General features: G+C 39.9%; 1 protein-coding gene across 3 annotated transcripts in view; it reads left to right on the top strand.

Annotated features, from left to right (window-relative positions):
• Nucleotides 1–12,119, top strand: part of TXNRD1 (thioredoxin reductase 1) — a 38,851-nt gene extending 26,732 nt beyond the window's left edge. For 2 of the 3 annotated variants that reach the window (XM_040560292.1, XM_040560308.1), the window contains exons 11-15: nt 78–234; nt 2,302–2,409; nt 4,508–4,603; nt 6,690–6,824; nt 10,047–12,119. In XM_040560292.1, coding sequence (XP_040416226.1) covers nt 78–234; nt 2,302–2,409; nt 4,508–4,603; nt 6,690–6,824; nt 10,047–10,109 — 559 coding nt within the window. In that variant the 3' untranslated portion in view covers nt 10,110–12,119. The remainder of the gene's footprint in view (nt 1–77; nt 235–2,301; nt 2,410–4,507; nt 4,604–6,689; nt 6,825–10,046) is intronic. The other variant, XM_040560300.1, reaches the window with a different exon arrangement.
• Nucleotides 12,120–13,532: the final 1,413 nt, after the last annotated feature.

Here is a 13,532-nt window from a genome sequence, read left to right as displayed (position 1 = left end):
TGCTGCAATGTTGTTTACCACTTGAGTCTTCACAGCAGAATACTTAGATCTTTTATTTTTCTTGATGCAAATCATAGAACAGGAAAAATACCTGTCAATGATATGGAGCAAACAAATGTGCCATATATCTACGCCATCGGAGATATACTGCAGGACAGGCTGGAACTCACACCGGTGGCAATCCAGGCAGGAAGACTGTTAGTTCAGAGACTGTATGGTGGGGCAACCACTAAGGTAAGTAACCAATTGCTACAGAACACTCATTGCTCTACTTCTTCTAAGGAGATGTGATGCTCTTAATTTTCAGTGTTATTTGCACTAGTATTTTCACTTCCTTATGTTTTCAGTGTTGTACGCAGTTTTGCTACGAACTGAATATGGATGCAAAGAAAGATCAAGTGTGCCAATAAGTCAACACGTATTTATACCTGAGAAGTTGAATTCATGAATCCAGTGTTTACATATCATACCTGTGTGATTGTAGGTTTCAGTCAAGTTATGCCAGTCCAAGTAGGAGTAACATGGGTACTTTTTACACCTTATCTTTAAGTTGTAAATAGAAGGAAAGGAAGATGCCTTTACGCAATGTTATCCAAGCAGCATTGATATGGGTGCTTGTCTCGCCTTCATAACCAAGGGGATTAAGTAGAAAAAATTTTCAATTGTAGAGCCTGCTGCACTCATATCAGGTTCTGTTATCAGCCAGATTTAAAGCTTGATTGAGTTGTTTGTTTTAGGTTGGCAGGTGTTGCAGTAACAGAATCTTGAATTAGTGTGCCTAATGTCATTATATCAGTCAAGCAAAGTTTAAGTAAACCATAGCCGGAGCCAGGATTTCTTCTTACTGCAGAACTACAGATAGGTCTTAATTTACATTTGATGCCAAATAACTGTCTCTCAGGTTATGAAAATCCTTATGCTGCTAAAGAAAGCATCATCGCTCTGAATGAATCCAAGAAATAAATAACTGCTTAGGTGGGATCCTGGCTTACACTGCTGTTTTAACTAATCTAGAAAGGGTGATTGTAACATAAGGAAGTATTATGGATTGGTGGTGAAAGAATAGTAAACAGCACCTTAGTTGATACCTAGACACAAAGAAATTAGAGTTGAAATTAATAGAATAAAGTTGCTGGAAATTAATTAGAGCTGACCAACCTGCTAGCCTTTTGTGGCAAATGATTCATTTGGTGAATATGGGGAGAGCTGTGGGTGTTGTTACTTTGATTCTAGTAAGGCTAGAGTAACATTCGCATAGACAAGCTGAAGTATGGGCGAGGTAAGTGGGCAGTGAGGTGGACCAAAAGCTAGCCAAACTGCTGGGCTCAAAGGGCCGTGATCACCCTTATGAAGTCCGTCTGGAGGCCAGGCATCAGTGGAGTGCCGTAGCACTTGGGTACTCAGTACAGTACTGTTTATCATCTTCCTTAATGATCTGGGTGATGGGACAGAGTCCCTCAGCAAGGCTGCAGATGAATCAAATAGGGGGAAAGTGAATGATGCACCAGCTGTCACTCAGAGGGACCTCATCAAACTGGAGAAGGAATCTCGTGAAGTTCAGCATGGGCAACCTTGCTGTTCTGTACCTGGGAGGGTGTTACCCCATGCACCAGCGTGGGTTGGGGATCAACCAGCAGGAAAGTAGCTTTGCAGAGAAGCCCCTTTGGGGGGGCTGGGGGACAAGGAGTTTACTCTGACCCAGCAATCTACCCTGATGGCAAAGGCCAGCAGCATCTTGGGCTGTGTCCTGCAGATGCATCCTGGCAGATCATTGCCAGCGGAGTAGTCAGGGCTTTTTGACTTACATGGGATGTGACTGGGGACACAGCTTTAGTGCTAGCTATCGCTGCAGATGGCTGTAGTTCATGCCTTTGGCATCTTCTAGGCTGCAGCTGATGAAAAAGATGCTGGTTTTTGGATGGTGGAGTTGTATTTGTAGTATTACCTCCTAAAAATAGAATGCTCTGTAGAAGCAGTTGGACTGCTTTTTATCTCCAGTGTCACTTGTGATCTGGTATGTTTTAAAGCAGGGCACTACTGCATTTCCTTTTTCTTCTTACTCTATGCATGTTAATGTCAGTGTGGCTTTGAACTGTCTTTCTGTTCTTGCTGTAGTTAACGCCTCTGAGAGGGACAACACCAGAACTGTAGCTTCATTTAAAATAAAGAAAAAGTAGTTTTCAGAGTTACAAATAATACAACTTTTATTCCTGACTTTCAGACTGCTTAATTTTTACTCATTGTGCCAATGTTATTACTAATATTGTGTGTGTTTTTTGTTTTATTTTGAATACCACACAGTGTGACTACGTGAATGTTCCAACCACGGTGTTCACTCCTTTAGAATATGGAGCCTGTGGATATTCTGAAGAGAATGCAATACAGAAATTTGGGGAGGAAAACATTGAGGTAAATGCCTTAATTTCATCTAGATTTTAAGTTCCAAGTCTGTAATTTAAAATGATGTTAAAAGTTGATTAAAACAACATTCTGTACTCTGATGTAAGGGCAGGAGGAGACTATGTATATTTTTGTCTTTCTTGGCAGTTCCTAAGCATGCTTTAAAAATAGTCCCTAATTCTGATAGTTCTAGTTGTAAATATGTTCTCTCTTTGACAAACAGGGCTTGTAGGTAGAATACTTATTATTAAAAAAAATAATCTTCTATGCAAATACTTCAGGATAAATTAAAGGTGTTGGAAGTAATACATTGGTTTCAATGTCAAAGCTGAGCTTTTTGTAGCTACAATGTGGCAAAGTCTGTGTCATGATGATTTTTACTTTATAAAAACAAATGTAGATACACTGTTTTTCCTGTTTATTTTGACTATGTAGGCAGATACCTGCTTAATTTTACTCACTTGAATAATCCTTTTTCATTCACTGGGATTGCTGTCGAGAATGGAATATGTAGGCACTTGGTGTCCCAAGCTGTTCTTACAAAATACTGTGGAGACCACCTTACAGAAAGCATGAGGGGAGGGTGTCTGACAATAATCTGAACTTCTTTTATGTCCACTTGGATCACTTGAGGAGTATTATTTGGGGAAATAAGCACATAAGTGGTGGTTCATAAAGCTGAGAACTGTCTTCCTCTTAGCTTTGTCAAATATACTTTTGTACGTTGAGAAAAGAGGTAAATATGACTTAATATAGCTGCACATCAAGTTCTCTTAACCTAACTACAGGACAGAGGCTGAAATTCTGCTGTGCCCACAGACTTTGTTTATACAGAGTCAAATTTTTGTTATTGAGTTAAGTTTGTGCTCTTCCCTGTGGAACACCGGACCCTTTATTGTGGAAAATCTACTTCTGTTTCACATTTTTTAAAATGTGCATCCAGAAACATTTGTGTTCTTGCGAAGTCCTAATTTAGTTGATTCTGACCTCTTTATCATGTCACTGTATTGGCTTTTGGTTTGTAAGCTTCAGTAGGAACATTGAGTTGCATCTGTCATCCAAACCTATTAAATTTCAGTTTTGTATAGCAATGTTTATAATTGCTTTGTAGCTCCATTAATACAGAAAGCATTGAGCTTTCTCCCCAGCTTTGTGAAGGGGCATATTTTTACTCAAGTTGCAATCACTTAGGAACTTCTTTCAAATAGTAATTCGTTTGAGGTTACCTTATAATGAGAGCAATCAGGAGTACTGGGTAGACCTGTGCCTCAAAACACCCCCATCATTTTCTGGGACAAATCCTACACAGGTAGATGAGCAGCCTTATCTGAAGCTAGGAGTCTGTTCAGTGATGTTTTTTGGGGTAGACAGGAAAATGTGTTTGGGGGTGTGTGGTTTCTTTCCTTTTTCAGTTTTCCTTTTTTTTTTTTTTTCCTTTTTTTCAGTTTTCCTTTTTTTTTTCTGTTTTCCTTTTCTTTTCCATAATCCAGTCCGTAATTTTCTTTTTCATAATCTAAGAGACCGTGCAAAAAGCATTTCCTCATCTGTCCCTAAACCAGGGCTCTGAGGCTATTTCTTCCCTTTTTTCACTTTGGGAAGTATTTTTGCCTTCATCTCAGGTAGATCCGGAGACTGTGCAGCCTTCTGTGAAGAACGCTTGTATTTGTCAAGTTTAACGAGAGCATGGTCGCTGCATTCTGGAAGTGTAATATACTTAAAGCTGTGTTTTTTTCCTTAAACTACTGGATGACAGTAATGCCTGTTTTGTAGAGGCTTTCTTCAGCATTTATCAAGGGGAAGAATTCTCTACCTGACTTAAAGTATTCCAAACTCTTAAGTGCATGCCTGATTGCTAATGAAGAGCTGTTAGCTAATGGTTCATCCATGTGCTACATCTCAGTTGTTGAAAGTCTTTACAAGTTATGATTTCCAAAAGTGCTTTGCCCTCCTAAGTCTGTTGCAGTTGCAGTCAGTAGTAAAGCTCTGGTTTTGGAAGCAGACAATGCAAATTTAAGATAAACTGGCAGTTTTTGGAAGATCTCTCTTAGAGAGCAGATGCTCTCTGATATGTAATTAGAACTTTTTCTTATCTGTGCTGTATTTCCAGGTGTACCATAGTCATTTCTGGCCACTGGAATGGACTGTGCCATCCAGAGACAACAACAAATGCTATGCGAAGATAATTTGCAATATTCGCGATAATGTAAGTGCATCTTTACTTCCAAAGAAAACAGAAACTGTATGTTCATCGTAGGGACCATTGACCCCACAATTATAAATAGGTTATTTTTAACAAGTTAAAAAAGAATTTACGTTTTCCATACCTTTTGAAATGTAATAAATATTTGTAATGATACTTTTGTTTATACAAAAATCGCCATCAGTAAAATAGAAAATTTTGCAGTCACCATTTGTACATGGTGTTTTTTGTATATGAAAAATGACAAATAGAGAGCTCTAAGACTGTTCGTTAATTTTAACCATTGATTCACTTTAGAAAAAGAAATGGTTAGAAGTCATATCCATTTATCTTATTCTCCCTCTTCCAAACCAGGATATGGTTTTTGGGGAGATTTTTCTCTCTGAAGTGGAGGTCACTCAGAAATCATTGCATCTTGTGACCTCTGCAAATCCATATGTGTCTATAAAACTCCTGAGATTGTTCTAACAGGATTAATATATCTTGCCTGCACAAATCTCATTTAGAGTGATAATGCCAGGATTATCCTTGGACTACAATAAGACTTCCTGGTTAAGGAAACATACAGTACCTGCTGAAGCACAAGCAAAATTGCTAATTGCAATAATAAGCTAATAGCATAAAGGTTCAAGCCCTAATGAAGTTTTGAATCTATTTTGCCTATTTTCTTTTATCACCAGTTACAGATTTGTCTTCCTGCAGTCTTCCTAAGCATCGTGTCATTTTGTGAAGTCTGCAAATCTGCTTGGTTTTGCCCATCTCCTTTTTCTGGAGGAGTTTGCACTAACATGGAAGTTATTTTAGAACCCATACTTATGTTCCTAATCCAAAGTTACTTAAGAAAATAGGAAGACTTCATGGTGATTTAAAATGTTTTCTTGTCCTGAAAATTAGAAATATGTTTAAACATCTAGAGGTTGAGCTGAAAGTTACCCCGGATGGGAACTTTGTTCAGTAACTATTTAAATTTATAGGGGAAACTGTATTTATCTCAACTTCATTTCTGTGGTTTTATGTTTACATATGTGCATATTTTTAATGGAAAATAAGGATAATTCCATTTTAGTTACTACCTCTTGTTAGCTTTTCTTATTTAAATGAATCTTCTGGTAATTCCTAGTCATCAGGCTTACTGAAAGAAAACAACCTTCAAGTGTACTGGTTATCCCCACTCCCTTACATGTGATATTTAGCAGAAGGAGCAGATAACTCTTGATTCCCAGCTGGGCTAGGTCTGTGATTAGCAAAATCCAGTTAATGTTCTGAAAGCCACTGAAGCCCACAGCAGCTAGCTTTTGCTGAAGAAGACAAACTCTCTTGAAGAAAAGAAAGTCAAGTTAAAAGGGCTTGTTCCCGTGAGTGTTCGGTAAGGATATGTGCACAATTTGGCATATTTTGCAGCTGAACAGTAGTGGAGGTATGAGAAGTAATGCATGGAGTCATATTATCTTCTTTGTAACTAGATGTCTTTCAGTTTGTTTGGCGAATCTCTAGGTATATTATCTTCCAATGGCAGTGAACACCGCGAGAGCAGTAGTTGTCAGTTTAGTTACCACGCACCTCTTGTCACTTCTCTTAGCCAGAATTTTAGCTTATAGCTCTTTCCAACTATCAAGCAACTAAGCAACTATCAAGTTGCGAGTTCTTCTGTAGGTATGCACCATACAGCCAGCTAGCATAGACCCTGATATTGCAAACCTTTATGCAAGATGTTTGCCTTTACTTAGTCTTACTGGAATGAGTGGAATAGCTTGCCTGAGTAAAGTTTAAGTACGTTTGCAATTTGGACATACACAATAATGGAGTGTAGATCATGATGTGTGTTAAATTTGAATGCTCTTGATATAAACGGAAGACTCATGCACAAAGGTGTAAGGAAGCTGATTCGTGAGTTCTTAGTTTCCTCTTTTCCTTCTTGGAGAGAGGATGAAATTTTTCCCATTAAGTCCCTTCTGTTGGAGCTAATGATAGTTCATGTTTGTGGTTACATTAATTTGTGGTATGTTTTGTGAACTGGTGAAACTGTACACTCTCAGTAAGAAGACCTTACAGGTAACTGTGCTTGTGTTTGATTGTCTTTGTTATTTAGGAGAGAGTCGTTGGCTTCCATGTCCTCGGCCCAAATGCTGGAGAAGTCACCCAAGGTTTTGCAGCTGCTATTAAATGTGGATTGACCAAAGAACAGCTAGACAGCACCATAGGAATCCATCCAGTCTGTGCAGAGGTTTGTATATGAATTCACCTTCCTATCGCAGCTTCTGTAGCATTCTGGAATAAGCTGCTGGAAACCCAAACATCAGAATTTTATTAAAGAAGTCAGAATTAGGGGAAAGTAGAGGGGAAGGAAAGACAGGAAATTTTCTTCTTTAATATTTAAAAAACTAACATTTAGATTTAATGTTTTTTATTTATTTATTTTTATTTTGATTTGTGAAATAATTTTTGTCTCCACTAACCCAGTGCTCCCTCTACTGGAAGTACAGAATCTTCCTCCCACATTTTTGAAGGTTTCCAGTACTATTTCTGCTGAGGTGGTTGTCAGAGCTAATTTTTCTGGATATATGTACTCAAAATAGGCATATAAACTGGTGCTGTGGAAGGGGACCAGCTACATGCCAATTTTTCTATTAAATTCTGTCCTTTTGAAGATCTCTCCTTTACTCTCTAGGTCTTTGTATTTGAATTGAAGTACACAAGGCCACATAACAACTTCTTGTGTTCGTCTTGCTATTTGTCTTTAACAAAGAACTGAATTTTGTCTAACAGGGACGGAACAGTTCCCCCTTGGTGTAAATCAGAGATGCTCCACAGATTTTAGTAGCATTAGGACCACTTATTTTAGCTGAGAATCCCAGGTAACTGTGTATGACCTTTGTAGGTCATTGTACAGAATCTGTGTTTTTACCTGCGTATTTTAGCTACAGAGTGTAAGAGAGAGCACCAGGATACCAGTCTGTAGAAGTGAAGCCCACTTCTCTTGTGTTTCCAAATTGATGTGGTATAAACAATTTAATATGAGCTCCTTTAATGGAATGGGCTGCTAGCAATCTGAATCATCTTCAAAGCATCTGCAATACAGATTCTATTTTTTTTCCCGTGTAATATCATCTAGCAGTGTTCTTGCAAGCCCTTGAAGAGGGGCAGTAAGTCTTTATCTTATCAGGGGCCCTGTAGAGGGGGAACTTTGAGTGAGGCATTCAAACCTGTGAACTTGAGCAGGATATTAGCATATGCAGTGTGAAGAGAGGCTGATAGTCATAATTTATTCTGGACATCTGAGCTGCTAAAATTGAAACTGAATAGAATGATGATTAGACATAATTTAGGGAGGTAATTTCAGATAATCATATTTGTTTGAGTGGGGGAGGAAGAAATTGGCTCAGGAGAAATACACTATTTAAAAGCTCCAGGGAACACTGATCATTTTTAATGCCAGTCTTTAGAAGGTTTTTTATGCCTGTTACTTAATTTAATCTCTTATGCAGTAAACAAAAATCAAAGTGCAAGATGGTACTCTTTGACTAAGAAAAAAATGTTTTAAAATTGTTTGGAATTTGTCAGGGCTGTGCATATCTGGCTGAATAAAATGATGTTTATGATGCATCTATATAAAGGCTAAAGAACATGAACTCTGATCTGAGCAGTAAAACGACAGTGTTGCAGGATCAAATACTGACCTCTTCGCCGGCATTAGTGCTAACTGACTGCTCAGAGAGACTCATGGAACACAGTATTACTCAACTTGAAGAAGACTAAGACTGAGGGTCCTATTTCTCGCTGCTTGCAAATTAGGGCGAGATTTCACTTCCCATATTTGAACAGCATTTTATTCTCCAGAAAGCCTGAACTCTGAATGGAATTTCTTTCAAGGCAAAGTACAAATAACTGCAAGTACAGATTGGTAGATTGTCAGAAATATAGAGAGTTACCTCTCACTTTGGACTGTACTGCACTGCTTGAAATACGGGCACATATAGTTGAGCACCTGTGATGGAGAAAAGGTATTTTCTGAAAGCTGGGATGATTCTGTGAGTTAGCTAAAAAGTTAGTTACCAAAAGACTCCCAGCTGGCTTACTGGAGCTGGGGAGCTCTGTGGTCCCCAGAGCTGCTGGAACTGGCTAGCAGACCCAGAGCTTGCAGTTGGGACAAGAAGAAAGCAGGTGAAGCTTAAGGGAAGGTTGGACCTGGAGCTTAGGGATGTGGTTTAGTGGGTGACATTGGTAATAGGGTGATGGTTGGACCAGATGATCTTGGAGGTCTTTTCCAACCTTAATGATTCTGTAATTCTATAGCAACAAATGAAAATTCCCATAGGTTGTCAGTCTGTGGATCAGATCTGAAGAGTTAGAAACCCTGTATCAAGCCATGCACCATAGTTTAAATATATTTTGGTTCTTCTGCCATAATATATTAAACATGCATTTGTCTTCCTGACTTGTGCATAATGTTTTACATGCTTGTAGAAAGTGGAAGAGGCATACCATTTATTGATGTTCTCTGATGAGCTCTGGCAGCTTTAATGCAGTAAAGCTTCTACTTACAGGACTGTAGGGCTTTCAGATCCCCATTATCTTTAGATATTTCAGTGCTATTTGCATAAATGAAATGTGTATGTACTTTATTCTGTGCTAAGTTTATTCTTCCTGAGAGATGGCTTTGATGGCTAATTATTGCAACTTTGAACTATTTAAATAGAAGTGGGTTTATTTTGGTTTCCCTTCTTCCTTTCTATATTACATCTGTGCAAAACAATGCAATTATTTGCATGGTAAAGTTCTAATATTAAACACAGTATTGTATAATTTTTCTTTTTGAATTTTGATATCCTTTAGTTTTTCAATAATTACTCTTCAATATGTCCTTTTCTTTAATGTGACTTGAAAGCAGTAAAGATTTGACCTTTCCAAGCTAGGCTTAAGTGTTTCTTAGCTATTGTCCAGAGGATACAAAACCCAGGCATAATACCCTCATCAGCAATCAGCTCCACATATCCGTAATATCTGGAAAGACACAGAGGCAAAAGTTAGGTTCTCTTCAAATGCTACAGCCTTAGGTTAACTTCACTTACACAGCGAAGAAATTGTCTAAGCAATAAAGACACTTACTTGTTAGGTGTACAGGCTGGAGAGTATTATTGCTGAGCTCATTCGCACTGTAAAAACTTACGAGCAGTAAGGCAAAAGGTGCTATAAAGCCATGAGACTTCCTTAATTGTTTCTTTCCACCATTAAAAGTAAGGCCGTGGGGTAAATGAAGGGAACAGAGGGGATTTGTGTGTGCGCTATTTAGTAGCAAGGATTTTAAATGTAGGGGTTTTTATTATTATTTTATTACTTTAAGAAACGGCTGTGGTTTGAACATTAGGCCCAAATTAATCTTCGGAAGAGAAGATTCATTCTAGCTGTACTAAAAAGTTTTTGTTTTTGTTTTTTTCTTTCCCTAAAGGTATTCACCACTCTGTCCGTGACTAAGCGTTCTGGTGAAAATACTCTTCAGGCTGGTTGCTGAGGTTAAAGACCCCCATTCTTGTTATTGCCAGAGACTGACTTTCATCACTATGGCTGACTTGCGCACTTAAGAAGAGAGGTTTTGAGAGAAGTCGTCCTCAGAAGTCTGCAGAAGTGTGTACATCTTAACCAGAGCACTCCGTTCATCTGAGGAGAAGAGCTCTGCGGGAGTTGGTCACTAGTGGTGATGGGCTGGCAATCAGCAAAGCAATGGGCGTATTGAACTCTCTAGCTGTTGTTTGGCAGGGCATTTAACAAATGCTTTCATGAAGTCATAGCCTAAAACCTGCATTGTCTGGTGGGCAGTGATGGAAGAACTGCTGGCACAGCTGAGCAACAACTTTGTTTTTCTTCCTTAGTTTGTTACCTGAACAAAGAGCATCCTAACTCCGGAATGTCACCACAAGTTCAGATAACTGTGTAGTGCCCCTGTGTACCGGGTTTTAACACTGCAATTACAAGTCCTCCTCGTGAGCATGCATTTTACCTGATCAGAGCTGTGTACCAACAGAGGTAAATTATCTGCATGTTTGATCACGAGGAAGAAGGTATCACTGAAAGAAGTTTAGTACCATCTAGGATAACATCTCTTTGCTTTCAAAATGACTTTCTCTTGACTTTTTAGAGATGCTTGTTTATAAAATTTTCTTGGTGAGGAAGAGAAAGAATAGTTTTTATCAGGGCCTTGTTATACGTAAAGCCTTTTTATTTTGATAGTAACAACATCGCTTATAACACGGATCTTTTGAGCTGTATTTTGCAGCTTCTGTGATAATAGTTAGTCCAGTTTAGAACTGACAGAATTCCAATTTGGAATGGATTGTACTTCCAAGTGTGTTATGTAACTGTATCCAATCTGAATAAATTCTTCCTTTTCAGGTGAGCAGTTGTACGCTTCACGGTTTCAGGTGTGACCTGGCCACTTTAAACACAGTGGTATTGAGGCTTTCCTTCAAACAGGCAAACCACCACCACTCAATTTCTGAAAACCTATGGTGAAAATTCTTCTGTGTAGACAAGGCCTAAGAGCTATATTTAGTTTCGTGTATGTTTTGTTTTGTATTTGATTAAGAAGACAATACTTCTGAAATGGAGGTTTCCATGAGAAGTACAAGCAAGCTCACTCTGGAGCAACAAGTACAAGCAAAGTACAAGCAAGCTGGATAAACTCCATCCATATTTATCAGGAAGTGGTAAAATGCCTCTTTGTAACAGAAATGATTGTGCTTTTTGATCTGCTTTTTCATTTCCCTCTCTTTTAGCAGGAAGGTTCAGATTACTTTAATTAAATGGCTCTTGGGAGTTCATTGCGGTGTGAAAATGGGATAAATTCTTCCGCCCTCTGGGCAGAACACTCCGTACCTAAACTTCTACCCAGCAACAAATCCATGGTTTTCTACTGAGATTCCTGGAATGGTGCTTTAAGTTATTTTTATAAAGTCATATGTAATGGAAGGATTTTTTAAAAAAAAGTTTTATATGGCATCAAGAATGGTCTGTTGTGTTGTTTTTCTGGCCAGTTTATTAAATAAATGGAATGTTTGTACAAACAGGTGCTCACTTTGATGGCTCTTCCAGGCCAAGAAAGCAGGGGATGGCAAGACAACTTTTTCAACGGGCCAGAAGAGGGCACCTTGATGATCCCATCTGTGATTCATTGTAGTCTTTTGAGTTTTGAAGGCAGGTTCTTCTCTGGAAACAGGGTATGGGGCTATTTCATGTGCAATTTTTGCATGTTAAACATATCAGGAGGACACACTTAAAAATAAGGAATGAATTAGGACCAACTCTACCAGTGTTTGCACAAGTTACTGTCTATGTGTGTTCTGGAAAGCCAGGAGTACAGCTTCCTGAGCTGTTCAGCAGTTCAGCTCTTCATATTGAAGCACAGGAATAGCATTATTTTCAAGCATGTCTATAAGAAGGTCTGATCCTGGCACGTGGGGAATAAAGATGTGTAATGAGCATGGCTTGGCATGTGGGGAATAAAGACATATATGAGCACGGCTTTGCAAGATTGGACCAAATGTACCTGTTCTTTCTCATGGGTCTTGTTATCAGTGTTGATGTACATTGCTACATTAATGACATAATTCAGAAAGGGGGGTTTATTACTTTTAATTTACTTTAAACTTAAAAGTCTGAGGCTCTTTTTTTTTTTTTTTTTTTTTTCCCCTAGGGCTTTTTCTTTTCTTCCTCCAGAAGGAAAGTATTTTCTGGTGTGTATTTTTGTCATCTGTGCGTGATGATAGAGATATATGATAACGTCTCCATCTCCACCTTGAGACTTCAGTCTCAAGTGCTGGCCGGGGCACGCAGCAGCAAACCTGCCGCTTAGGCAGCACTGCTCCTTCCTTTGTGCTCCCGCAGGTGTGAATTGTGGGATGGGGTGACTCAAGGCCTCTCCGGACAAATGCTTCCTTTGGTGGTACTTTGAGGTGCCTGGTGTTGGAAAGAAGATCCCAGAGAGGCTGCAGGCCATAAGCAAAAGCTGTTTGGTGTTTTAGTGAAACTGTTTCCCATGAGGAGGCTTCTTATTCCCGACACCATCAGTGTATTTAACCCAAACTAATGAAACACATGACTTGTAAGTTCCTGTGTGGTGCAGGGAGGCTGCGGCAGAGCGGTGTGTGGTGGGGGCACAGCAGGTCAGCACCTCGGTGGCATAGGGGATGCAGGAAACTTGCAGCGGCCTTGTTTGTGCTTTTCTTGGCTCTGCTGGCACTGTTTCTCCCTTAGCTGTACGGCTGCTAAAAATACCTGCCTTAAATTAATAGCTTGTGTTTGCATTAAGCTGGTAAGCCTGCATTGGTCACTCCAACACCGCATGCTGAAACTGCTGCTCATTGCACATTTACAGCTGAAACGAGACTTCGAGGTTCCCTTCCGGTAGCTGAAGTCAGATGGATAATGCCCGCTGCACACGTGCTGCCTCTTCCTTAGCGCAGCGATTTTGCTGATCAGAAAGAGCATCCACGCAGCCAAGCTGGGCTCGACAGCTTGCGAGCCGCGAGGTCGCCCCCGAGCCTCCTCTTCTCCAGGCTAAACAACCCCAGTTCCCTCAGCCGCTCCTCATAAGACTTGTTCTCCAGATCCCTCACCAGCTTTGGACACGCTCCAGGGCCTCGATGTCCTTCTTGTACTGAGGGGCCTAAGACTGCACACAACACTCCAGGTGCGGCCTCACCAGACCCGAGTACAGGGGGACAGTCACTTCCCTAGTTCTGCTGGCCACACTGGGTCTGATCCAAGCGAGGATGCTGCTGGCCTTCTCAGCCACCTGAGCACGCTGCTGGCTCATGTTCAGCCGACTATCAACCACTACTCCCAGGTCCTTCTCTGCCAGGCAGCTTTCCAGCCACCCAGCTCCCAGCCTGTAGCGCTGCTTGGGGCTGTTGTGCAGCGGCAGAGGAGCCCCTCCAGC

The sequence above is a fragment of the Cygnus olor genome, chromosome 1 (genome assembly GCF_009769625.2).
Source record: "Cygnus olor isolate bCygOlo1 chromosome 1, bCygOlo1.pri.v2, whole genome shotgun sequence".
Classification (NCBI taxonomy): Eukaryota; Metazoa; Chordata; class Aves; order Anseriformes; family Anatidae; genus Cygnus; species Cygnus olor.
Note: the sequence above shows the minus strand (reverse complement) of the source record. Positions and strands in the feature narration are given on the sequence as shown.